The sequence below is a fragment of the Trachurus japonicus genome, chromosome 12 (assembly GCF_045865225.1).
Source record: "Trachurus japonicus isolate A0001 chromosome 12, Traja_1.0".
Lineage (NCBI taxonomy): Eukaryota > Metazoa > Chordata > Actinopteri > Carangiformes > Carangidae > Trachurus > Trachurus japonicus.
Genome location: NC_140918.1, coordinates 11,015,153 through 11,042,126, shown reverse-complemented (window position 1 = coordinate 11,042,126; position 26,974 = coordinate 11,015,153). Strand labels below are relative to the sequence as shown.

General features: G+C 41.2%; 2 protein-coding genes across 3 annotated transcripts in view; one reads left to right on the top strand and one right to left on the bottom strand.

Moving 5' to 3' along the window:
• The first annotated feature begins 6,861 nt into the window (after window positions 1-6,861).
• On the top strand, window positions 6,862-18,284 carry wdr41 (WD repeat domain 41). 2 transcript variants are annotated; one of them, XM_085793122.1, is made up of 14 exons: window positions 6,862-7,058; window positions 7,228-7,303; window positions 10,467-10,582; window positions 11,492-11,540; window positions 11,651-11,779; window positions 12,372-12,434; window positions 13,534-13,645; window positions 13,801-13,863; window positions 13,959-14,063; window positions 15,074-15,258; window positions 15,376-15,497; window positions 16,177-16,262; window positions 16,614-16,747; window positions 17,944-18,284. In XM_085793122.1, exons 2-14 carry the CDS (start codon window positions 7,256-7,258, stop codon window positions 18,082-18,084), a joined length of 1,353 nt encoding a protein of 450 aa, XP_085649248.1. In that variant the 5' UTR covers window positions 6,862-7,058; window positions 7,228-7,255; the 3' UTR covers window positions 18,085-18,284. The 2 variants fall into 2 exon arrangements, with proteins under 2 accessions (XP_085649248.1, XP_085649249.1); XM_085793123.1 differs by having other exon boundaries at window positions 6,862-7,303.
• Window positions 18,285-23,018: 4,734 nt separating this feature from the next.
• The window catches only part of pde8b (phosphodiesterase 8B), a 54,159-nt gene continuing 50,203 nt past the window's right edge, over window positions 23,019-26,974 (bottom strand). The window contains exons 23-24 of the mRNA XM_085793121.1: window positions 26,864-26,974; window positions 23,019-23,197 (exon numbers count right to left, since the gene is read on the bottom strand). Coding sequence (XP_085649247.1) covers window positions 23,088-23,197; window positions 26,864-26,974 — 221 coding nt within the window. The 3' untranslated portion in view covers window positions 23,019-23,087. The remainder of the gene's footprint in view (window positions 23,198-26,863) is intronic.

Genomic DNA, 26,974 nt, shown 5'->3' with positions numbered 1-26,974 from the left:
ATAGAAAATACCTTTCTGACTGGCGATTTTTAACTAATATTTGAATTATTATCCAAAGTGTTGGACTGAACTCCTTTGAAATAAACCTCCATGTATGTTCTCGTTGCCTGCAGCATGTCCATGACGTCTGGATGTGTTTATAATCAAGAAGAAGAGATTAGGGGGCGGGGCTGGCAGGCAGGCAGGCGCAGGGATAAAGATTTTTGTAGTCTGGCGACAGATGTGAAATAATATTACATAAATGTAATAATTTGTTTCACTATCACCCAGGTTAATTAGTTTGTGGAAATGGGTAACCTATTTCTCATTGGGTAATTTGTCACACACTGACGAGGTATAGCCAATCAGTGACCCTGCTGTTGGTGGGATCATTCTCCCAGAATGCTGTGCAGCGAGTGTGTCGCGGAAAATGTGAGAGCGAGCCAATGTTTACCTCCTATTTATTCCACACAAATAAATGAAATCAGTCAATAAACCATCCAAGGGTGAATATGGCTCTCTCTGTCCGGGATTATGAATGAGAGCTCATTAATTTTCCTCTGTGTGTGTGTGTGTGTGTGTGTGTGTGTGTGTGTGTGTGTGTATGAGAGAGAGTGTATTTGTGTGTGTTTGTATGCATGTATATAGGTGTGTATGTGTATGTGCACATGTTTACAGATGGGTGTGAGGAGAGGATGTCTGAATTAAATAATGTTGTATAGAAATCACAATTATTACTGACAAAGCTCCAAATTTTGTGATTTGGCATTTTACATGTTTGGAAATACACACTTTAATCTACAGTCAGGTGGACCATCTTAGCTTAGTTTAGTTTAGCTCAAAGACAATAAGCCATCTTCTTCTGCTTATTGTCTCACTGACCTGGCCTGTTTCTAAAGCTCCAGAGAGAAGAGATACACAAAATATATCAAGATGGATCTTGGCTCTTAAAATCCTAAATATATTTTCTCATTGATCAAGACTTGATCCCTTAACCCTAACTTTAACCCCTATAACCATCAGGGGCGTTGCAACAGGCCAGGTGATTGGCCCTGAGCTGGTTGGCTGCATATTGGTCCACATCAATGACAACATGGTTTTGCCAATGACTGTGTTCACAAGAAGTATGCACAATGTCATTGTACACTGCATAACTGCATACAATAAGGTAGTGCTGCCAACTCCAATGTTAGGCTAATTTTTCCTGTTGCATTTGTTGTCAAATGCTAACATTGATACCAATAATAATGCTGCTGCTGTCAGTAGATCAGCTTGTTCTGTTCAAACTGTTACTAATTTGTATTTGGAAGAAGAATATATTATATATTGGGGGTAGGGGCACTTGCCTGGGGCCTCCAGAGTGTCTAGAAACACCCCTGCTGATCGAATGACAAAAATATCAGAAAGGTGCAAAATAGGCGATTTATTTTGTTAATTTAATTCTAAAACAATTGAAAAATGTGTTTGTTTCTCCAAATTTGTATTCTTTTGCAAAGGATTTGTCCAACCTGACCAGTTAATCCAGATGATCGTCTAACCTGAGTCTGTTTCTGCCTTCTAAAAAAGGAAGTTGTGTAATGTAATGATAATCACATGAGAAGGTAATAATGTCTGTTGTTAATTGTTGCTATGTAGGAATAAAGAATTTGCTTTTTGTTGACCATGGCCTGCAGGTTGGGAACCATGCGGCAGTAGAAATGGAGGCAGAGCCAGTTAGCTTAGCTTAGATGTGCATTATGTGTAGGCTACCTATAAACCCCGAAGTCACGGACACTTTCACCACCTGAGCTCAACAAAATTTATGTTTCTAATGTCTGTCTTTAATGTCAATCAATAAGAAAAAGAGAAACTGATCACTGAAGTCACATCCCATTATTATTGATATATTGTTAAAAAAAAATCGAATCCAGTTTTTTTTTTTTTTTGTGGAGGTATTATACAGATACATCGGTGGCTTCACATCCACCTTATGAATCCCAAATTCATGAGAGCTTTAATTTTATTTGACAGGCAGAGACTATAGGAGTGTGTCTCAGTGATTGTTATTCCAGATGGCGGAGAGAAAATCCCATTTGAAGGTTTTATTAATTTTCGTTAAAACGGGGAGAGGTTTCGCCGATGCTGCCTTTGCTTTTCTCACTGTCGAGGGCTGACTGACATCTCGCTGCTCCCTCCATTTGTCATTGTTTGAAAAGGTCTTAATTGTATTACATGCAAATGAAGAGATTTGATTTTTGCCCATTATCTATTTATAAGAGAAAATGAACAGAACATTAGTGGGTCACCAAATGAGGGAGGGGAAGAGGAGGAGGAGAAGGAGGAGAGAAAGGAAGGGAGGGTTGAGAGACAGACAGTGATGATCAGTTCGACAGAGAGGAGGAAGATACAGAGTAAAAGAGAAGTGGCAGCTTTACATTACTGTGCTGTAATGGCTTCCAACTTTATGGGAGGGTTTTTTTTTTTTGCACAGAAACAATCCTTCGTCTCCTTCGTCGTCCGTCCAGACTCACTGTGACTCAGTCTGTATCTGTGTGTATGTAATAGGTCAGGGCTGGTAATTAACCTGTGATGACTGAAACACACCAATTACAGTCATACTCATGTGACAAATCAATGTGACAGAGGCTTGAACACACACTCAGACAGAGACAGCCCCCCACCCCACCCCACCATCCCACCCGCCTCTGGTCAGTGTTAGATCATCATCCCCCTGGATTATAGGCCTTATATATTTTAATCAGATACACATCGTCTGTGTTTTAATTGGATCTTATGTGGCAGATGTTTAAAGGTCCTATGTCCTTGTGTGTAGTTTGATTATATAGATCAAGTCGGTCCAATATTAAAGCAGAAGTAAGCGATCCGGTCATTTTGGCTAACTTCCTGTCAACCGATGGAGTTAGCAGTCCCCGCCCTCGTCCCTACATCACCATATTCACGCGCATCCCTTGGCTGCACACACAGAGAGGACTGCCCCTTTATGTCGTTCTCTCTCCTCATTGGATGAAGGTTGTAGGATACAAGAAAAGTTTTCTCCTCAGCTTACAGCAGAGCAGAGTGACTGACAGACCCGTGTTTCAGACCAAACACTCTATGTAAGTGATTGCTGTCGGAAGATATAACTATTTAAGACTTATATTAACACAAACATTCCGCTTACTTCTGCTTTAATACATAGAAAGTATCAAAGCATCCGCAGGGAAATGCACACAGCCCTTCAAAACGAGCCGTCAGGACTTCCTGGAACTTTGTGATGTCACAACTAAAGCACCCACAAGCCCCGCCCACCTGGACCTGGACCTAGACCTAGACCCCAACATCCAACACTTGCGAGATTTGGTTTCTCTGAGTATTTTACCTGAAATCTGGGCTATATTTATTGGATCGCTCAGAAAATAGTCAGCCAATCAGAAGAAAGGATCCGAGCCTCCTCTCGTCTGATTGGCTGATACCGACCTGTTGTTTCTAGAGCTCCAGAAAGAGGAGAACCTTTTAAATAAATCACATTTTCTATAAAGATTTTTCACTGAAACTATTTCATACCACAAAAATAAAAAGTGGTGACCTTGAGGTTTGTGGAACATTTAGAAAAAACTGGACAATTATTTTTGGAAACTTAATGTTCCAAAAATAAATCTGTAAGTCAGATGTTTGGTGTGTGTGTGTGTGTGAGAGAGAGCAAGATCTCCTGGCCGCAGTGGGTAAAGCAGAACACAGTGAAAGCTTGATGAAGAGGGACAGTGAAGTGTGTTGGTCAGGAATGAGCCTCTCTCTTCTACAAGACCCCTCCTGCGGCTCCGAGCCGCGAGGGAGGGAGCCCGCTATCGAATACTGTTGTTGGCCCATTGTTAAATTACAGCTTAATTCCTTTTCCATCATCATAACCATTTGTTTTCCTTACAGGCTGGAGATGGGCCGACACCATCAGGTTGCTATACGGGCGCTCAGAGAAGAAGGGAGTGGGTGGGTTGCTCTCTGACTCTCTGCTGCATGGTCTTTAGTGTGGTGTGAGTGTTTTGGTTTCGCCATCGCATCATGACTTCACCTCTCAGCTGATTCCTGCCATTGGTCATGTTTGACACCTCGTCTGCTCCCCTGAACCGAGGCCACTGCACTCACCAAATATCTAAACCAGGGGTGTCAAACATATGGTTTGTGGGCCTAAACCCTGCCCACAAGAGGGTCCGATCCGGCCAGGAGGATGAATTTGCCAAGTGTGAAAATTACATAGAAGACAAAAGCGACATAATACTGTTAAATTTGCAGGTGTTTTTCCTTAAGAAGCTTCAGGTTGCTCATAATGTCTTGTAAAAGGAAAGTTCATTAACTGTTAACATTTTTATAATATACTTGTACTTCTTTGCACTTAAACAAAGGGGGGAAAAATCTTGTTCTTGTTGTTTATAGGTTATTATGTTATCATTTTCCCACTAGAGATCAAATGTGTCAAATGTGTATGTGGCCCCTGAACTAAAACTACTTTGATCTGTTTTCTTTTTTTATATATTCCTTCTTTCATCATCTCCTTATGATGATGTGATGTTGAAATTATAATTTTCCAAACTCATTTCTTGCTTGCAGCTCCCGTTGTGCAGTGCAGTCGTCATGGTTTCCAGAGGATGAATCCCTCTGACATCTGACTCTCCCTTGTGGTTGCCACCTTTACTGAAATGTACTGTAGCCTACCTGTGTGTGTGATTATTATTCATATGGTTTGAAGTATAATAATAATAAGGGGGCCAGTATTGTAGGAGCCAAAATATATTTTGCCTGTTTCCTTACATAGGTTTTACATCATTGCATTTGTGTTGACACATTGAGGGCGTGTGGTTATTGTGTGTGGTGGCGGGAGTTTTGAACACAAAGGTGACTATAGAAGCTCCAATATTTTTGGTTGACCGTCATTTCACCTTACCATTATCATTATTATTTATTGAGACATATCTAGTATTATTTTTCCTTTTTGCTATAACTGCTTGTTGACTATTTTGGGGATTTTTCTTACAATAAACACTTTGAATCTTTGGACGCGTCACAAAAGACGAGCTTTAAGTTCCTCAGTGGCTGATGTGTTGAAAGACAGCCACAAGTCAGGTTGGACCACTAAATGTCAGATTTATACAGAGCTGGATGGTGCAGCATCAGGACCAGTTTGTTCAGCGTTTGTTTGCTCAAGGACACTTTGACACACACACACACACACTCTCCTGGGATTGAACCAGTAACCCTCCCATGACCATCCAGTCCCAATCCTCGGTGGTGAACTCCTGTGCAAACACTCCCTTTAGGATTAAGAGTAATAACTTCAGTGCTCGTGCTGTCATTTTGACATGTTGAACACACTTGACGTTAGCATGTAGCATGCATGTGCAGCCTCACACACCTGCTGACATTCCTTCACATGTTTTTTTTTTTGTGTGTGTATTAAACATACACTGAGTGAAAACACACGCTCTCCAGAGTCTACATATCTGACCCATTCATCCACGTATCTGACAGGTAGTTAAGCAAACAGAGCATCACCGATCCTCTCACATCTAAAACCCATTCCCTCCACCATCAGCCAATCCCTCTCCCTAACCCTCCTCCTTTCTCTAGCTGCCCTTGAGCTTTTCTATTACCACATGGAAAGCACCTCGCAGCCCCTGACAAGCGCAGCGGATCGACACTAAATCAGAAATCAGTGCCAGCCGCAGATCTGAGCCACCATGAAGGTCACAGGCCCTACACTGCGTGTCGTCTCAATCGGGGGAGCAGGAGTAGACACAGCTAGGGTGATGTGTGACTGTGTGTCTGGTGGTGTGTGTGTGTGTGTTTGTATTAAAAGGGGAGACACCAAGGAGGAGGAGGAGGAGGAGGAGGAGGAAGAGGAGGATGCAGAGAGGAGGGAGAAGACGTGGTGGACGGAGAGCAGCAGGTTTAACATTAAAGCAAAAGTCATGAGGAGGAAGTGATGAAATGAGCAGATGGATGCAAGAGAGAAAAAAAACTGCAGGCAGAGAGTGATGGAAACATGAAAATAAGAAATCAAAGTAAATGTTTGATTCTTTTTCTGTAGAATTAAACTCATAGTTTAGATCACCGCAGGAGGAAAAATGACAAAAACGTGAGGTTGTGTCTGACTAATGAGGCTTTGAACCTCGTCTGATCTCATGGGATTGTGACACACTGCCATCTAGTTGTAAAAATGAGAATAACACTACATTAGACAGGATGCACAACAGTCCACTCTCTTCAATCTTTAAATATGTACTCAAATTCTGTGTGTTTCACTTTTGTTTCTTGTGACTTGGCTCATGGTGCTGTTTTTGATCTGTCCTACATTTTGCCTGGGTGGAAAAATAATGAGTATGGAAAGATAAAAAGAAAAAAAGTAGACATAAATGCAACAATCATGATCATTTTGATAATGTAACATGTTTATGACCTTAATTTGGTAAAGTTGCACTTCTACAGGGTGTTCTTGTGATTATTTACATAATTTGTATTGATAATATTGTACTTAGCCTACTGAATGCAGGGCTTTTATTTTTAATGCAATATTTTACAGTCTCATTGAAGAGCTACTTCTCGTTAAATAGGCTACAGGATCTGAATATCAACTTCCACCCATGGCAAAACCACTTCTCTTTCTCATTCATGGTCGGCTATTAGTTGCATGTAGCCTATTAAAAGTGTCTGGAAGTTTAATTTGGATTATAAAAATTAAAATAAAACAAGATTAACTGAAAATGAACATTAACTTAACAAAATGTCATAAATAAATACCTAACTAAAAAACCCTCTGTAGCCTACTACATTAGCTTCATAAATACAAAACGTTGTTACTTTTGCTTCCTAAATGAATGAATCTTGTCCTAGAAAAGCTTCCGTAGCTGCTGCAGTCACATGAATGGTTTGTTGTGTTGTGGTCGGGACTGAAATCAGCTTCTATCTATAATGTAGCTTATATGTTACATTATCAACGTTACATTTGTCCAATTATATATCTATATCCGGACGTTTTAAGTTAAAGCTTTTACACGTCGCGACGATATTTGACCGAGAAACTGCGCTTTTTGTTTTTACGCTAATGACTGGTAAGACGCTGCTGCTGCTGCTGCTGCTGCTGCTGCTGCACGCGCCTGTAGCATTAGCTTGTTTATTTAGCTTCGCGTTTTCTCCACAACAAACAAGAAACATTATCTGTACCAAAAACATACACTGTGTCATAGCCTAATAATAACCACATCTTTACCGTGTCTTCAGCTGAAGTCAGCCGGGATTAAACCAAGTCATGCTGCGGTGGATTCTCGGTGGTCGTGAAGCTCAAGGCTCCGTGGAGGTGAGGTGTCATGTCAACATGTAAACATGTTAGTAAACAAACAGGTCAGCCATTTATGTGTTCAGCTACTGAGCTGTAATACTGTTGTGATGAACCACAGTGGTTATTCTTATTCTCGACTGCAGTTTAGAGGCAAATAACACTATTTTGTTTTACTCCACTAGCTGCATTAATTAGTCAGCTTCAGCTCTTTGCACTATAAACAGGGTAGGGGAGACTGGGGACGGTTGCAACAAGCCTTATTTCTCCAATCAGAAACATGCAAGAGTGATGACACTCACACTGCACATTCACAGTTAGACCCTCTACCCACCAATAATAGAAAAGACATATTCAGCATCTGCTCCTGCTTGTACTGAGACAGAGTTGTTTTAAGGGTATGAAAGTAGCTTTTTTCTTGAGCTGTATTTTTGTCATACTGTCCTGATCTTTTGTATGAATTAATCCAAACATACCTAGTTTGAATCACTGTTTTGTTGACTATCAAATGACATGGTCAGCATGTGTCAGTGTCATTATGTCTAGCTAGTATATGATGTTTTGTCATGACTGACAGGGTGGGGACGATTGCAACAACTGCCATTTGAATATGGAAGCACTATGCAAATGCAAATGTATCAACATTTTTAGCTTAAAATAGGCACATTATATGTATTTTATTCCTCATGATGAACAGAACAGCCAACTATATTAAACCATGAGAGACTAAGATTTCAAAATAATTCCCCAGATAACTTCCTATAATGAAATATGCAATTTGTATCTATAGCCTAGTTGTATCTTATTCTATGGGACAGAAGTAGCCACAGGTAAATTTATTATGTCATACAGTGAATAAATCATCCAAAAGTAGAGTACATGTTTATAAAAGTTTTTTGTATTGCAAATAGTTCCATTCTTCTTGTCTCACACTAAGCTATTGAGTTTTATTACCACTGTCAACCTCTGCACATTGACTCAAGGCCTATGCTCTACGCAAAACAAAACTCCAACTGTTCTCTGATAAATATGACTAAATAACTAAATAATACTATAGTATTATTGTAAGACAATGCATATTTTAGGAATGCTATGTTTATTGAGACAAAAATCAAAAGTTAATTAGTGAAATTTAATGTATGTTTAATGTTGCAACCGTCCCTTATCTGTGTTGCAACTGCCCCCACGTTTGGGGTCAGTTGCAACGTCTGGATTCTTCCATTCAAATGAATATTGTGACTGATGTGTTATATGTAACCATCTTTAAATGGTATGACTAATTAGCTGACAAATGTATGTTTAATCTATAAAAGTTTGGTGAGCCTAGTCCAAATAGTCTCTGAGTAACTGAGAAAAATGTAAAAAGTGTTGCAACTGTCCCCAGTCTCCCCTACCCATAAAATGAAGGTTCATTACGCAATAAACCTCTATTTGACATGAGGTCCCTTGTTTAAAGGTACCAGGTTCTACATGTTCATCATTACACCTGTTGTTTACCTGTTAAAATCCTTCATGTCCTCACCAAAGGATATTTATATAAAGTCTGATGAGGGAAAAATAAATGGTGTAATGTAAACAAACAGGTCAGCTCTGCCTTCAACTACTCAACTAATACTATATTGATGTACTACAGTGGTTATTCTTATTCTCGGCTGCAGTTTAGAGGCAAATACATTTTTTACTCCACTAGTTGCATTAATTCGTCAGTTTATAGCTTCTCTTTGCATTGTAGTTATATAAATACACATAGCCTACAATAAAGGTTCATTAGATACACATTAAACCTCTATTTGACTTGAGGTCCCTTGTTTAAAAGCACCAGATACTACGTATTTCCATCATTTACACCTGTTGTTCACCAGCTATAATCCTTCATGTCCTCACCAAAGGATATAAAGTCTGATGAGGGAAAAATAAAAACTGGTGTAATGTAAACAAACAGGTCACCTCTGCCTTCAACTACTCAGCTACTGAGCTCTAATACTATATCTATTCTCACCTGCAGTGTAGAGGCAAATAATACATTTTTTACTCTGACAATTAAAGATTCTCTTTTCATTGTAGTTTTATATAAAAACACACAAAATAAATGTTTATGACGCATTAAACCTCTATTTGACTTGAGGTTCCTCACTTAAAAGCAGCAGATGCTACGTGTTCATCATTTACACCTGTTGTTCACCTGTTAAAATCCTCCATGTCCTCACCAAAGGAGATGAAGTCTAATGAAGGATGATGAGAGGAAGGATTTTGCTGACTTTATTTTGTGTCACAAGCTGGAAATGTTGTGAAATAGTGAGTTCCTACTATCAGCAGCTCCTCAGAAAATCAAAGATTGAGAAAAGCCCAAAAGTCCCAGTTCCTCCTTGTGAAGTGGTTCAAACCAGCTCCACCTCCAGCTGCTACAATAGAAACATTTCAATCATGCACAGTTGTTTTAAGTAAAAAACTTTATCACTTTCATCTCATATACCGTAGGTTATTCTGAATCATTTTCAGTTTCAGTTCAGTTAGTTCATCTTTGATGTTCTTTAAGTTTCTTAGATTGTAATATAACTTTATTAGTTCATTAACATTAAAAAAACATTGTGACTATTTTTGAAGTTTTAGTCGGTTAAAACAAAAAATAATAAATAACTGCTTCTCTCTTTCCAGCTAATGAAACAGACGAAATTCTGCTTTTCTGTTTCTATATATATATATCACTGTAAACTGAAGATCTTTGGTTTGGTTGAACAAAACAAAGCATAGATAGATAGATAGATAGATAGATAGATAGATAGATAGATAGATAGATAGATAGATAGATAGACTGTTAAAAACAATCTATCTAAACAATATAAACAATATACATTTTGAGGTAAAAACACTGTGGTGTCTGGGAGCTTGTGACAAGAACAGTTTCCCTTTTTTGACATTTGAGAAACTAAATAATTAGCTAATCAATGGAGGAATAAAAAAAGGAGCTTAGACAAAAGTTGCAGCCTATTATAGATAAATTCAATGCAGTGAAAAGTCATAAAATAAATCCAAAGGAAATCCAAATAAAAAGGAAATAGTGTCTGAAGTGAGATGAACTGAGTTCCTCTCCTCCTCCGTCGGCCTCGCCTTCCTCCTCCTCCTCTTCCTCCTCCTCCTCCTCCTCCCGCTGTTCGTTTCAACACTTTCCCTCTTACGTCTGCAGAAAAGCCCCGTGTTGTGCATTGGCGAGGAACAGCCCAAAAACTGGTTCACTGAGCTGCAGGTGCTGAAAGGACATTTTGACATTGTTCGATTTCTGGTGCAGATTGATGACTTCAGGTAAGCAGACCACAACCTTCCTCCCCCTCCTCCTCCTCCTCCTCCTCCCCCCCCCCCCTCCTCCTCTCTAACCTCTCTCCTCCTCTCTACCCTTGGCTGGCCTCTATCCCCTCTGTGATTGACAGGAGATCCTCACCTACAGCTAAACTTACAGAGCATGACAAGAGCCCAATCATCACCGCTGTGTGATTGTGTGTGCACGCCGGTACAGTATCACCACCACAGCCTTTTAACGCCACATGCACACACACACACACACAGACACACACACACACACACACACACAGAGACACACACGCACACAAACACGTATCGGGAGGCTTTGTGCACCTGCTCTCTGCTTTGTGGGAGACAGCCATGCTACAGTGGGTCTGCATAAGTGCTCAGATTGGGATTTATAACACAACTAAGTGTGTGTGTGTGTGTGTGAGAGAGGAAGGTGGGGGGTTGCTTCACGCCTGGTCACCCCCAGTAATAACCCCCCCCCCTCCTCCTCCTCTGGGTCTTGTCCTCTCCGCACACAGGTCCACAGTCGGGGGGCAAAGGGCAGAAAATTCTCTCCGGATTGCTTTTTGAAGTCTGCGAAATATATCCTGGACAGTTCCTCCTCTTCTCGTTTCATCTCTCTTTTTTATCCGCTCATCCTGTCTGTTGATTTTGGGGGGCAGGCGGGATGGAGGGGTGGGTATGTGGATGGTTCTGGGGGTCAAGGGGCAAGTGAAGGTGGTAAAGCCCTCGGCCGGGACAGATGTTTTTTTTTATTTTATATATATTTTTTGAAGGTTTCTCAGGTGGCAGACGGGAGCGACGGGAAATGACTCCTCACAGGAAATATAGAGATTGTCTAAGCGTGTTTGACGAAGCCGAAGCTGCAGTTTGACCGACCGCTCTTCATCTTCTCTCTTCCAGATGTGCCTCAGCGGGGGACGACGGCCTTGTTCTGGTGTGGAATATCGAGGTGAAGTGTCGCCGCTTCGTTATTTTTCCTATATTTGAAGTTGCAGCCAACACAGCGGCACTAATTACTAATTTTTTTCTCCCTTCTGTGTGTGTCTGTGTGTGTGTTAGACCGGGGAGAGGCTGCAGGAGCTGAGAGGTCACTCCCAACAGATCACGGCCATAACCACCTTCACCTGTAACGATGGAGTGGTTTCACACACCTCCCTCATCACGGCCTCCTCCGACCGCAGCCTCAGTGTATCCTTCCTCACAATATAAAACACAGAGCCAACACCTCCACACTAGGGGTTGCATGACTTCAGATTTTTTAAAGTCGACTCCAATGTTATGAAAGTCGAGGCGACATCGACTAGTCGCATATTTTTCCCATCATAACTATACCCTTTACCCGTCTGTGCTCGGTTTTCCGCACACACAGGTCTGTCTCTAGCTCTGTATGTATGGATGTGTGTCTCGTGTGCAGACACAAAATATTTATAGACGGACAAACTAAGCAAACTTAATCATCATTTAATTTATTTTATTTTGAAAATTGACCGGATTCTCTCACCTTTTCTGTGCCCGACTTCCTGTCTGGTACGATCTGTTCTATCTAGCTTGACAATGGCCCTCGTAATTTTTTCATTCAGCGCACTTCTCTTGTCCTGTCACATGATCAGCGACTAGTCGACATCAAGCTCCAAACGTCATTGTGGAGCAGTAAAGTCGACTAATCGACTAGTCGACTAGTCTGTACAACCCCTACTCCACCTTGATCTCATCCAGATGTTTGTGTTGTTGTTGTTTGTGACTCACACTTGATTCTCCTTAATCGTATATATGACAACAGCTGTGGGACCCGGACACGGGCAACAGAGTCCAGACCATCTCAGATCTCCAGTCTTCTGTGAAGGTAATCAAATCAACCCTGACTAAAGAGTTAAAGCATTAATTATATAAAGCCCCAACATCCTAAAATATCAGTTTGATCTCTTCTCTGATCACATCAATGACTTTTTCACTGATGAACTTTTGAATATCTCGGAAAACGCATTGTGTGTGTATTAAGGAGTAAAAGAGAAGTGAAAGAGAAATGACAAGAAAGTGTATTTAGTGACTTGTTATTTGAGGAAGCAGCAGAAATAAGTTTTAATAGAAGTAAAACACATTTATTTCCAACACTGACATGTTTTCTCCAAATAGAAATGAAACGCTTAAGTTGCAGCATCTGTTGAATGAAAGGGATTTTTATAATGATGCGTTCACTGTCTGACACATTTCATTATTTCTCTCCTGTCTCTGTAAAAGAGTGTTATATACGTATATAAACACACTGATATATATTGTGTATTTAAAACCATGTGTCCACCAGATTAAAAAAATTAAAGATTTAAGATATTAGATGATCCAGCTCAAACTAGTGTGAGTAAAGCTTATTATTATTATGTCTCAGCACCAAGTCCGTACAACAGCAGTAGTTAAACTGAATTAATTTCATTGACTACATTATAATATTAAAGTTTCAATATTTTATGTTAAGATCCAGTTTAATTATCAATTTGTATATTCATTTATATTTTATCATAAATGTCACTGATGTTTAATCACATCTCTGTGATTTCTAATGCGTCCATAATCCAAGTTCAGCTGTTGTTACATCTCTGTCGTCTGCATCGCATCTGCTGATGATATTAAATAATTTCATTTTACTGTCTTATAAATTGAAGAAAATTCTAAAGTTATTTGACAGGAAACGGTTTCTTCATAACAACCATAGAAATGTAACATCAGTGCTTCGTATGTTTTCATATAGAACACGTACAACAACCATCCTGCTCCTCCGCACGCTGAGGTTAATTACTGCATCTATAGACTAATTAACTTTCAGTTCATTATCATTTGTTGTGTGTGTGTGTGTGTGTGTGTGTGCAATACACATGGGCATGCCTATAGAAATAGCATGTCTTTGTATTATAATGCTCATCCTTTGTGTGTGTGTGTGTGTGACTCAGTGTTTGCTGGTGCTGGAGCGTCTGTGTGTGTGGGTCTCCGGTGGCGAGGAACTGTGTGTGTGGAACAAAGACTTTCAGCTGCAGTGTCACAGACAGAACCACAGCGACACGGGTAAGAAGAAAACACACACACAGACACACACACACACACACACACACACACACACACACTCCTCTGTTGACTGCTCCATCTGTGTTCACCTCTGACTCTGCTGTTTGCACACACAGTCTGATTGATGTCGTCGCTGCGTTTTGGTCTTTTTGCAGGAATCACCGCTCTGATCGAGCTTCCCAAGAACTGCGTGGCAGCTGCGATGGATAAAGAAATAAGTGAGAGGACGTTTCAGCTCAGACAGAACGCACGAAGCACAAAACGAAAAAGAAAAGTTCACGTCTCTAAAGAATCCGTCTCTTCTTCTCTGCAGTGATCTACAGACTGACGGCTTCGACCGACTCCTCCGTGTCGCTGGCTGAGCTGCGCTGTCTGTCCGACCACCAGGACCGGATCCGAGCTCTGATCAACGTCAACGGTGAGTTTTCATCTGAGGAGAGAGTGTGTTTGTACGGTACGGTGGCCCTGAGAGCTCAAAGCACCGCAACAAAACATATGCAAAACTGACAAAAACACAAACAAACTGAGAGAACGACAAGACGTCCTGCAAATACTCATCACACAGCGGAGGTACGGTGGCCCTGAGAGGTCAATGCATTTTAAGTTGCAGTGTTTTGATCTCAAGGGATAATTCAACATTTTGGCAACTTGGCCCATTGCCATAATCCCTATAGTTTTAGCAGTAGGTTCGTTACCTTTAATTGTCGGTGCAAGCTATTTTTAGAATGGCAGAGCAGAGCTACGAGCTGCTCAGAGCTACGCTACGGAGGCTAATGGGATTTCTTGGTTTCCCTCATCAAATACACAATCCAACAACTCCACAACGCTCTGGTGGACAAGTTGTGACCTGCACATTCACCACGCTATGAGATAATCACAGAATGTTACGAGACAGAGTTGTTTTCTAGGTAAATTCATGCAAAACCACTGATGCGCGTTCCCGTCGGGGGCAGTTTTTTAGCAAGTGGTCTCTGAATTTGCAGACAACTTGTCCACGAGAACATTTTGGAGTTGTTGGATTGTGTATTTGATGAGTTTGATGAGGGAAACCAAGAAATCCCATTAACCTCCGTAGCGTAGCTCTTAGCAGCTCGCGGCTCTGCTCCGCCATTCTAAAAACAGCTTGCACCGACAATTAAAGGTAACAAACCTACTCCTAAAACTATAGGGATTATGGCAATGGGCTAATTTGCCAAAATGTTGAACTATCCCTTTAAAGCCACCGTAGGAAGTGTTTCCAGGGGACACGTAAAAGTGGAGAACAAGTTTTTGCAAGTGTGTTTCAGATCTAGGGCGACTCCCTGAAACTTCCCTTTGCATCAAATTAATGAAGCTGTTTTCAGGATTTGTTTGTCTTTTGTCTGTTCACATATTTTATTCTGAAGCAGCTTTACCGAGATCTTCTTCTTGTCTCCTCGTCTTCCTCAGACGGCCTCTTTGCGAGCGGTTCCCACGCTGGCGAGCTGATCCTATGGGATGCGATCGACTGGAACATCCTGGCCTATGAGCACATCCTGTGGGAGGAGTCGCAAAGCCCCACCCAGCCCGAGATACGACTGGCAGCTCCCAAACCCAGCGAGATGTCCATCCAGCATCTGACCACCAATGGAAAGGTGAAAACTGGATCAGAGTCATCATGTGGCGTTGGTGTTTTGTTGTTGTGATCTATGAAGTAACATAAAGTTTTGTGGTTTTCCATGTGTGTGTGTGTGTGTGTGTGTGTGTTGTAGCTCATCCTGGCAGCCGTGGGCAGTGGCCTCTATGTTTACAGCATCCTGACCAAATCGGTTCTGGCCTACAGGAAGGTCGCTCACGACTCTAACGTCCTGCACACCATGCTGCTGTCTGACAGGTAACACACACATTCAAGTTATCTCACACCTTCATGTCAGGATTTCACCTTGATTAAGTCAGAAGAACCTTTGCAACCTTTTTAAAAACATTTTCCTTATGCTTTGTTTTTCCTACAAAGGCGTCCATTTAAAAAAAAAAATTCAGAACTTACATTTGTCTCTGCATTTGCCTCTAAAACGACTCTGTCTCGTAACGTTCTGGTATTATCTCATAGCGTGGTGAATGTGCAGGTCACAACTTGTCCACCAGAGCGTTGTGGAGTTGTTGGATTGTGTATTTGATGAGTTTGATGAGGGAAACCAAGAAATCCCATGAGCCTCCGTAGCGTAGCTCTGAGCAGCTCGCGGCTCTGCTCCGCCGTTCTAAAAATAGCTTGCACTGACAATTAAAGGTAACAAACCTACTGCTAAAACTATAGGGATTATGGCAATGGGCCAATTTGCCAAAATGTTGAGCTATCCCTTTAAAAAACATTTCTCAGCATCGCCCCCCCTCTCGATAATTTCAGTCAGATCCCGAGGCAGGTAATCCATCCGAGTCCGTCACATGTCGTCATTTCCTTTTAACTTGGCACTTTCTTTCTATCTTAGTCTAAAAGGTCTAAAATAAAAAGCCGCAGTGAAACTAAAAAACGAAATTAATCAGGTTATGGGTTCGTGTTTCCTTCTCTGTTTCAGTGAGTTGATGTCCTGCTCGGAGGACGGCAGCGTGAGGATGTGGGAGATCCAGGACCTGCCGTTACCCGCTGAACCCGCCACTCCAGGTGACTCACACATTTACACACACATTTACAGTTTCAGCAGCTCGACTGTAAAGTGTCGATTCTCCTGCAGCTTTTTAATAAACACGAAACACGATTATTATTACGTGCATCAGTTCAGTCCGTTCCCTCTGAGTCCGACTGAACGTATCGGCCTGAGCAGCAGCCACTAGAGCAGCTTCCCTTTCACATTACAACGTAATTATTTAATCCAGAGTTAATATAAAAGTATTGATCACAGCAGCTTTGAAGTCAGAGGCTCGATCGATCAGTCGTTGTTGCTCAGTGAAAGTTGTAACAGTGATGTTGTGTGTTTGTTTTATAGTTTGTCTCTTTAATTTATCGTTACCTCAGGGTTCTTCGGGATGTGGAGTTTCGGCCGGACGAACAAACAGGCCGGTCCTCCCTCGAAGAAAATCATGGAGGTCCCGAACATCAGGACGCTGGAGCTGACGGGCGACCTGATCGGACACTCGGGGGCAGTTCAGGTACGAACCGGTCGGACCACGTCCAAACAAACAAACAAACAAACAAAAAAAACAAACAGGGTGTGTAGCAACCAATAACGAAATAACAGCCAATAACGTAATAATTTTGGCCATTTTAAATGTAATAAAGCCAATAATGTAATAACGTGCCAATAATGTAATAAAACTTTTGAGCCAATAACGTAATAAGTTTTTGCCAATAATGTAATAAGTTATTACATTATTGGCTGGTAATAACTGGTGTCGATAATGTAATAATACATAAATATGACTGCAGTTCTTGGAAATAAAAGTTTTTTTTTGCAGTTTTTGTGCAGTTTGCTAATCAAAAATAGGTAAGTGGATGACATAGTCGTCATATTTATTCATCCAAGATGTACAGTACTATCTTTCACCTCTCTCTCTCTCTCACTTCTACCATGCTTAATGATATGTTTGCAAACGGAAGAAGTAAGCATTGTAGGCTATCAACAACCTCCAAAACATAACCAAACTTGTGTATTGAATGGTGTCTGCCAGCCAGTTTATGTTTCAGTCATGTATAACTTCCTGCCTCAGACAAACCATGTGAAATGTGATAATCCCAGCATGGCTCGGAGGAGCAATGGAGTTGATTTGGTTTTACCATTCTCTTTCTATTTGAATTTTTTTTTCTCAACACGTTGAACTTAAAGGTCCCGTGTTGGATAAAGTGACATTTTGATGTTTTGGAGGTTGTTGATAGTCTACAATGCTTACTTCTTCCGTTTGCAAACATATCATTAAGCATGGTAGAAGTGAGAGAGAGAGAGAGAGAGAGAGGTGAAAGATAGTACTGTACATATCTTGGATGAATAAATATGACGACTATGTCATCCACTATACCTATTTTTGATCAGCAAACTGCACAAAACTGTCTTTTATTCAAGAACTGCAGTCATATCTATGTATTATTACATTATCGGCACCAGTCATTACATTGTCAAAGGTTTTTTTAATACTAGGCCAATAATGTAATAATGTTATTACGTTATTGGCTCAAAAGTTTCATTACATTATTGGCATGTTATTACATTATTGGCTTTATTACATTTAAAATGGCCAAAATTATTACGTTATTGGCTGTTATTATGTTATTGGCCGTTATTACGTTTTTGGTTGCTACATGGTGTGTTTTTCTTTTCTTCAATGTTTTTAATGAACCAAGTTTGTTCCAGATGTTCGTGAGCTTCAAGGAGAACGGCCTGGTCACCTGCTCGACCGACCACCTGCTGATCCTGTGGAAGAACGGCGAGCGACAGTCGCGGCTCCGCAGCCTGGAGCTTTTCAAAAAGCTGGAGGAGAACGGAGGACTGTGAACTTTGACCTTCAAGCCTTAAAACACACACACACACACTCACAAAAAAAAAAAAACCTGAAGGAGAAGTTGTTTGATGCTGGTCATGAATAATTTTGAATATTGTGTTGATGATGATGATTGTTGTTTGTGTGTTTGTTGTTGATTATGTGACGGTTGTTTGCCTTTTGACTGAAAATGTATTTAAATACCTCAACTCAAGACCAGACTCCTGTTTATTTCAAAACATATGAAACTGATCAGAAGGATGTTTGTGTGGTGTTTTAGTGTGACCACTTTCAAACATCTGTTTCAGGTCATATGATTGCAAGTTTTCAGCTCTACAGTAAATGCAGGTGGGAACTCGTTCAGTAGTGCACCTGAACACACCTGCTCAATTGCTTATGAAGCAGGAAGTGAAATCTGATCACAAGTGGTCAATCAAGCTGTGTTTTAAAGGGATAGTTCAACATTTTGGAAAATTGGCCCATTGCCATAATCCCTATAGTTTTAGCAGTAGGTTTGTTGCCTTTAATTGTCAGTGTAAGCTATTTTTAGAACGGCGGAGCAGAACCGCAAGCTGCTCAGAGCTACACTACGAAGGCTAATGGGATTTCTTGGTTTCCCTCATCAAACTCATCAAATACACAATCCAACAACTCCAAAACGCTCTGGTGGACAAGTTGTGACCTGCACATTCACCACGCTATGAGATAATAACAGAACGTTACCAGACAGAGTTGTTTTAGAGGTAAATACAGAGTCTGCTTGCCGAAAAACTGTCCCTGAAGGCAACACGCATCAGCGGTTTTGCATGAATTTACCTCTAAAACAACTCCATCTCGTAACGTTCCCATTATCTCATAGCGTGGTGAATGTGCAGGTCACAACTTTTCCACCAGAGCATTTTGGAGTTGTTGGATTGTGTATTTGATGAGTTTGATGAGGGAAACCAAGAAATCCCATGAGCCTCCGTAGCGTAGCTCTGAGCAGCTCGCGGCTCTGCTCCGCCGTTCTAAAAATCGCTTGCACCGACAATTAAAGGTAACAAACCTACAGCTAAAACTATAGGGATAATGACAATGGGCCAATTTGCCAAAATGTTGAACTATCCCTTTAAAGAAGGTGGGACTACAGTAGTAGCAGTGGGAATCACCAATACAATACTGTCATGATATGATACTATTGCTATTTTGTGGCATCCTGAGTGTGTCAATAACATTATTGTGACCTTTTTACAAACATTGAACACATGTTTAAATATTAAGATAAAGTTCTCAGTCTGTTCAACTCACTTTTAATTATTTGGACTTGGCCAACACAGTCATACAAAGTTCTCTAATCTCTAGTCTTCTAATACGAATTTTTATTTTCAGTTTATGTTATAAAAGATTAAAATCTGCCGTCTGAGTTGATACAGTATTGATTTTTTCCCCTCACCTGAAGTGACCTGTGACCTTTTTGAATGTGATACCTCAAAACCACAGATGAGGGACAATATTTCATTCAAACATGGCCGGTTGGCGGAGGGATACAACCAGCAGGTGTGGTGGATGGATGTACCATAGCTCCTCTGCCTTTATTTCCTTTTTTTTCTCCATCAGACATCAGATTGGGATCAAACTTTCTCATCTTCTTCACTCTTGGCAAGATTAAAAGCATTAAGCACATTTCACAGTGTCAAAATATGCCAGCGTCCATTCACGTGACAGGTTCTGTTCGTCTTCAAAGAATGCTTTAATTGTCTCTCACAATACATTTTTGTGTTTGACAGGGAACATCAAAATAAGACATCATCGAGAGAGAGAGCAAAATACATGACATTTTTCAAACAAACATGGTCGACTTTAAGTGACTCTGACAGAAAGCTCTTGTCACTACTTATGCATGAGGCAGTAAAATCTTTCAAAACAACACGTTACACTTCTCCTGGCCGATAACGATGATTTCTTTTTCTTTTATTATTATTATTATAAGTATTATTAATAATTCCTTCTTTGAAAAATAATTTGTACCGTATATAACGTCCCCGCGTTGTAATTCTTGTTTGGTTGGTGTGAATTATACAAAACACAGGATTGGCACGCCGTCGCAGCCACGGCCATCAGTGTCAAGAGAGAGAGAGACGACGGAGAGGAAACGGGGAATCAGTGGAAGTGATGAAGGCTTCATCACTACATAACGAGCAGTTATACAATCTGGTTGTGGCTCGGCACACCGGGAGCGAGGCGTTCAATGACTGGCTGTCATCCCCAGCTAATAATTCACAACAACACTTCCCAGTCACCTCGCAACACAGAGAAAAAAAATGAAAAAAGGCATGGAAGTTTCTTTAAATTGTCTCTGTAGAATAGAAATTCTTTGCAAAAATATCATCTTGATGATCAGTGATTGATCGCAGACGTGAAACATTCAGAGGTGGAGCCACTTCTGCAAAATATTAAAATCTTTCTTGGTTTGGCTTTTTTTTTAAATCTTTTTTTTTTATATATATAGATTTTGGAAATCATGTAACAGCCAAAACAACAACAACAAAACAGAAAGTTACACACACATTTTGTGAAATGCAAAGCAAAAGAAAAACAAAAAAAAAACAAAAGAAAGATACTGTATATAGGCTGAGTATTTACAAGAACAGCAGTTACATTAGGTAGTTTACAGTGTATTGCAACAATAGCAGACCTCAACAGTGAGACAGGATTAAGGCGTCGATTAAGACCTTGATCATCATCATCATCATCATCTTCATCATCATCAATAAAATAACGTTGTCAGAGTGAATACATAGAACGTGGATGTGACCAGAGTTCTGCGTCTTTGAAGTGAACTGAAACCAGAGCTGATAAAAACAAGTATGAAATTCACATTTGAGCCTCCTGCACCTGAATCAGTCGTACAAAAACCAAAAAAAAAAGAAGCAAAGAAGCGTCAGAGAAGCGTGACTGAACACTGACTCAACGCAAAGCCGAAGAAGCTACAGACCATAACATAATAATACCATAACAACCTCTGAAATATCTAAAAACACGTATGGCTTTTTTTCTTCTGTTTTCTTTTCTCTCTTTTAAAAGCAGGAGCTAAAACTTACAAAAAATAAAACAAATAATAATAATTGTTTCTGTAAAGATGACCAAAGAATAAGGCACCTGTAAAGAGCTCTCTGTGCCTTTGGTTAATACTGTCGTCATGTGCGTTTCCTGAATAAACACACACCCACTACACACATTCATACTGCACACACACATCCTATCATTTAGGTGGAGCCTTGGAAACAACAACTGATAATATAATAGCAATACTTTTTTCTTTTTTTTTTTTTTTTACCAAAGCAGATTGTAATAGGTGTTGGAATATCTTTAAATCCACTTTTCTTTCATTGTGTGTGGCAGTCGTGCTTCCTCTACTGATCCACCCTCATGTTGGTCAATTTAAAACCAAAGTGCTCTGAAAAATACAATAAAGTCATAGAGTCTAAAGTGTCAAAATACTGATTCAGCCTCAAATATTAAAGCAGATAGCTTCTGTTTATAAATGCTGACTGTGATTAATCTTTGTCTTTTTATCTTTTTTATATTTTTTTTGTATAATACCCATTCCCTTTGGGGGGTAATAATAAACTATTTCCTGTGGATGTAATACCCCCGTTTAACCACCAGAGGGCAGACACACACCACAGGAATCTCAGTCTGACTTGTGGGGGAAAAAAAATAAAAATAATAATGTGCAACAACAAGATTTCTCCCAAATAAAATAAAATAAAATAAAATTTCAAAAAATGACTGGAAGGTGAAGGATTTGAAATACAGTAAAGTATCAGTTTAACACAAATCACGTGAGAGCTGGAGCTGCTGCTGCTCCTTCACACATCTGTCAGGTCTACATCTGGCCCAGACACACACACACACACACACACACACAAGTGGAGTAAAAAGACCTCAGACGCTTGTGCACCGTACAACAGTCAGAAAGGCTTTTTTTCTATTGTTCAGATACTCACAGGTCAGATTTGTTCGTCTCTCTCTCGGACGCAGACGTTTCTACAGTTTGTGTCACAAAGAGCTTTTATGATGCAGAACGCGTGAACAACGACCCCTGATTCCTCCGTTTGTTCTGACCGGCTGCTTTTCACAGTGCACGAGGGAAACAACCAGATGTTTGTTTGTTACGCAGCTACTACATACATGATCACAGAAACAGTTCTTCTCTCTGGAGCCGCCCCTGGACGTACACGCACATGTTTAGGAAACCCTGTGCGCTGGCTGGGTCTTAAAATACTTAAAAAGTTATGGGTTAACACTCACACTCACACACAGGTCAGAGTGTGTCTTGTACCACATCTTAATAAAAATCCATCTCAGCACCTTCACGAGTTGGCATTTTGAAAGTGAACACAAACACACACAACATTCAGATTTGGTCGCCATCGTATTCGCCGCCGTGTGTCTTTTTACAGCAACAGACAAGAGGAGTGAAAAACAGTGAGAAGAAAAAAACGAACGTCTCAGAAGAAGAACAAGGAGAAGAAGAAAAAAGCAAAAAAAAAAGGTGTGAAAAGCGAAACAACAAAGCGAGAGGGAGCTCAGAAGGGGAAAAAAAAAAGAAAAAAAGTGTCCTGATTGACTAAAGTGCAGGTTTGTGGTGTTGTTATGGTAACTCAGAGTGTCAGGCGTCATCTAGTTCTGTCAGGAACACTGCACCGGGCCTTAAAGTGGCAGCTGAGCGTCGAAGTGAGCGGTGACCGAGACGGAGGAGGAGGAGGAGGAGGAAGTTCAACAAATGACAACCTGTTCTCCACTGAAGAGCTGCTGCTCGTCCTCCCGCTGCTGCTGCTGCAGCCACACTGGAAAAGAGGCTGTGATCTGGGATGGAAACAGCGTCTCAGGAGTCTCCGATCGGCCCGGGCGGGTGGGTGAGGACGGAGGAGAAAGGGAGAGAGGGAGTGAGGGACGGAGGGGTTCATCGTTCGCCGTCCCACCGTGCTCCGGAGGTGACGAGGTGACGAGGAGGAGGAGGAGGAGGAGTCGGTCACGAGGGAGGAGGCGGGCGCAGGCTCTTACACTTCATCTCGTCCAAACCCTTCCAGTACTTGTAGTTCTCCGACAGGTGCTCCATGAGGCCGGGCAGGCTGGCGAAGGCTGAGGGGAGAAGCACAGGGAGAGACATTCATGTTTACAAGTTTATTTTATTTAGAAATGGGACAAAACATATTAAAGCAGAAGTAAGCGATCCGGTCGTTTTGGCTAATGCTGCGTTCCAGGCAGGATTTTGAAACCGTAAATTACAGCTTCAAGTCACGACTTACGACTTTGTAGCGTTTCAGGCAACCCACTCGTGTTTCTCCGACCTGTTTTACCTGTGAAAGTCACTATAACGGCCACTCGTAACTTCTGACCCGTGAACTCGTACCAGATCAAACTGGTACGACTTCACAGGTCGGAAATACACGAATTACGGGTTACCTTGAACGCACCATAACGTCTTGTCAGCCAATGGAGTTAGCAGCCCCCGCCCTCATCATGGGTCTATTTGTCCTCGTCCCTACGTCACCACATTCACGGCGTCCCTTGGCTGCACACACAGCCCTGCATGCCGTTCTCTCTCCTCATTGGATAAAACTTGTAGGATACGAGAAAAGTTTTCGCCTCGGCTCGGAGCAGAGCAGAGTGACTGACAGACCCGTGTTTCGGTCCAAACACTCTATGTAAGTGATTGCTGTCGGAAGATATAACTATTTAAGACTTATATTAACACAAAAATATCGCTTACTTCTGCTTTAATGAACATTTTAAAAGAAAAAATGTAAACATGAAAAGAGATTGTAGCCGTACGCCTAATTTCCATCTGTATAAAAGATGAGAAGAGAAGAGAAGGGAGGAAGGACAATAAATTACACCACGACAAAGGCTATCAGTTTGTATTATCTCAATATTAAAATTCCTTTTGTACGTGGGAAAAGTGTCTGTATAGGGTGCTACACTGTAGGCTACCACTATAATCTATTGCAGGATGCCCGGTCATAATAAAGTGCAGATTCATATTGCAGGGATTCCCAGAATAAAGTGCTGGACTATATTACAAATATAAAATGCTAAATTGTATTGCTAAAATGCCCATAATAAAGTGCTAGAAGTGTGATAATCTATTGCCAAATGCCCACATCACAGGTCAGGATGTGGAGCTTCACATTTTTTACTCATCTGTCTCAAAACAATGATCCCGTCAACACATTATAATGAATCTAGTCTGTTTTTTTTGGGGGGGGGGGTAAATTTGTAAAGAAAAAAAAAAATCAGTGTGTAAAATTCGAAAGGAACAAAGCTATTGGTCGTCTGCAGCTCCGTATCTACTGCATACTGCTAGCGTATCACACTAGAAGAATGTCCAGATGGTTGCATTGCATCATGGGTAATGTACTGTAGACATCAGGATTCAATAAGGGAGGAAGAATGTGTGGAATAAAGAAAAGGTCATTTATATCTTCATTTTCCTCATCAGTCTAAGTTAAATCAGAAGGGTTTCCCTGTAAAAATGACTCATTCATTTCAGTCCAGTTGTTCCAGGTGTTTCTGTCTCCACTTGGCTGCAGTTAAAGGAATAGTTCACCCAAAAAAAGTGCAATACAGGACTGTTTAGGCTGTAAAAATGTCCTAAATGACGTCGTTTCGAGTAAACTCTGGACTGTATCCCTTCAGGACACTTGGATTGCAGTAGATGAGCAGTATGAAGGAAGATTACAAGGTTTTTGTGTAGTTATATGGACGTTTTTGTGTCGGGTGCTGTTGACTCTCATATAAGGATTTCGTTGGACTACGAGCCCCCCTCCCGGGTCTCCAGATGCACTTTGAGGAATAAAAAACTACTCCAGAGTATTCATCAGCATGAAGGTGAATCAATAATGACTGAATTTCATTTTTTGGTGAACTATTCCTTTAATTATTATTGAAGTATCAAACATTATTTAAAAGCTCCACCAAGCTGAGTTCTCACAATGTCACAATTTACCTCATTTTGTGTTGATCCACTGATCAATTAATCAACTCATGAGGAATTCTGCATCAAAAACACTCACAACTTTTTTTTTTTACCTAATTTGACTCATTTCAACTGATTCAGATCACTTTTTAGTAGCTACAGCAGGTTTTTGCCCCAGTGCGGGCGGGATAAATGATTAAATATCAATATAATCAATAACTCTTTTGGTGCATAAAATGGACATGTGATTATTCTGTCCTCTGGATCCGTCCTTTACGGTTAAATACACAGTCAATCCAGGAAACCAGGAATAAACACAAACACCTGCAGTCACACACTACACACACTGTACACACACTTTACACACACACACACACACACACACACACACACACACACACACACACACACACACACACCATACCAACAGCCTCTTCCTGTTTTCATTCCACATGAACTACCAGGCAGGAAGGTGTGTGTGTGGTTAGTTCATGCACAGTGGTAATGTGATGTTATGTACACTTAGCAGTCCTTTTATGTGGGAGCTACATTACTAAGGTTGAAAGGTCTAACTCTCTCTCTCTCTTTCTCTCTCTCTCTCACACAGAAAACGCTCAACTCTCTCAGCTCGTTATTTACATCCTCGTTTCCGGCTCGCTGTCGACCCGCTCTGCAGCTCTGGTCCCCGACCCGACCCGACCGTGACCGTGACCCCCCTGGTGAATTGAAATCAGCTGCCCCGAAGAACCGAGGGATCGCGCAAACCCCCATCGCCATCTTCCGCTGCTTTCCCAACTCTTTCCCAACCCCCCCTCCCCTCCTCCCCTCCCTCCTCCCTCCCTTCCCCTGACGCCGTCGCAGTTTCCTCTCTGTCCCACTGACATTAGGAATCTTTCCGTGACATCAGAGCCGTGTTGACAGTAAACAAGTTCCCTCCAGGGACGACTGGAAAACTAAAAGGGAGATTCAGTGGGAATGGGGCAGCTACAGATCTCCTCTTCTCCCCTTTCCTGCTTCTCTTGACTCGACCTCCTGCTCAACTTGTTCCTGACGAGCAGCTGAGGATGTGAGGCTGCAGCACCTGTCTGACTCCGACCTTTCACTAACATAATCATCAGAGAGTCCTGGTAAATGTGAGGAACAAAAACAGAGTCCCACTCCTGAGTGGGCTATTTTAGCGGGCGCACGGTTGTAGATGCATCACCAAGGTGAATGCAGGAACTCTTATCTTAAAGGACAATTCTGGGCAAATTCAACTCGGGGCTGTATTTTCCTAACATTTTAGGTCTAAAAAAAAGGAATCTGAATATTTTTGGCACGATGGCTACTCAAACATGCACTGAGAAGTTTATTTACTTCAAGCAAGCCGACATGTTTGTAAAACTAGATCTAATTCAAAGTCTCACAGAGTCTCGCGCGAGACCCAACTTGACACGCTCGGTGTGTTCATGTGCAGTCGGAAGCTCCCGTTTGTGTCAAAAACACAGGAAAATCAACTCTTGACTTGCTTGAAGTAAATAAACTTCTCGGTGCATGTTTGAGTCGCCATCTGACGCTGTCTGTGGAAAAAAAATGCGGTTTTGAGGGATGTAAACAGCCTAAGCAGCAGAACTTCCATTCATCGCTGCCGTGGCGATGCGGGGACAGACACAACTACCGCAAAACAGGAGCAATTAAACTGAAAATCTCCAAATTCCTTCTTTTAGACCTAAAATGTTAGGAAAATACAGCCCTGAGTTGAATTTGCCCGGAATTGTCCTTTAATATTTACTATGGAGCAAACAATGAACAGCGTGAATGACACGCTGCAGTGTAGGAAGTGATCTCACCATCCCAGGCGTCGAACATGTCGGTGATGAAGTAGTCTATGAAGGAGATCTGAGATTTGGGCACGCTGCAGGTGTTCCTGTCGAACACCGGCATCACCACCGGCAAACCCT

Coding starts and splice junctions, on each gene's coding strand:
- wdr41 (XM_085793122.1), top strand. CDS start 7,256: ATGCTGCGGTGGATTCTCGGTGGTCGTGAAGCTCAAGGCTCCGTGGAG. Junction 11,780..12,371: donor CCTCCGACCGCAGCCTCAGT/GTATCCTTCCTC, acceptor ATATGACAACAG/CTGTGGGACCCGGACACGGG. Junction 14,064..15,073: donor AGCTCTGATCAACGTCAACG/GTGAGTTTTCAT, acceptor CGTCTTCCTCAG/ACGGCCTCTTTGCGAGCGGT.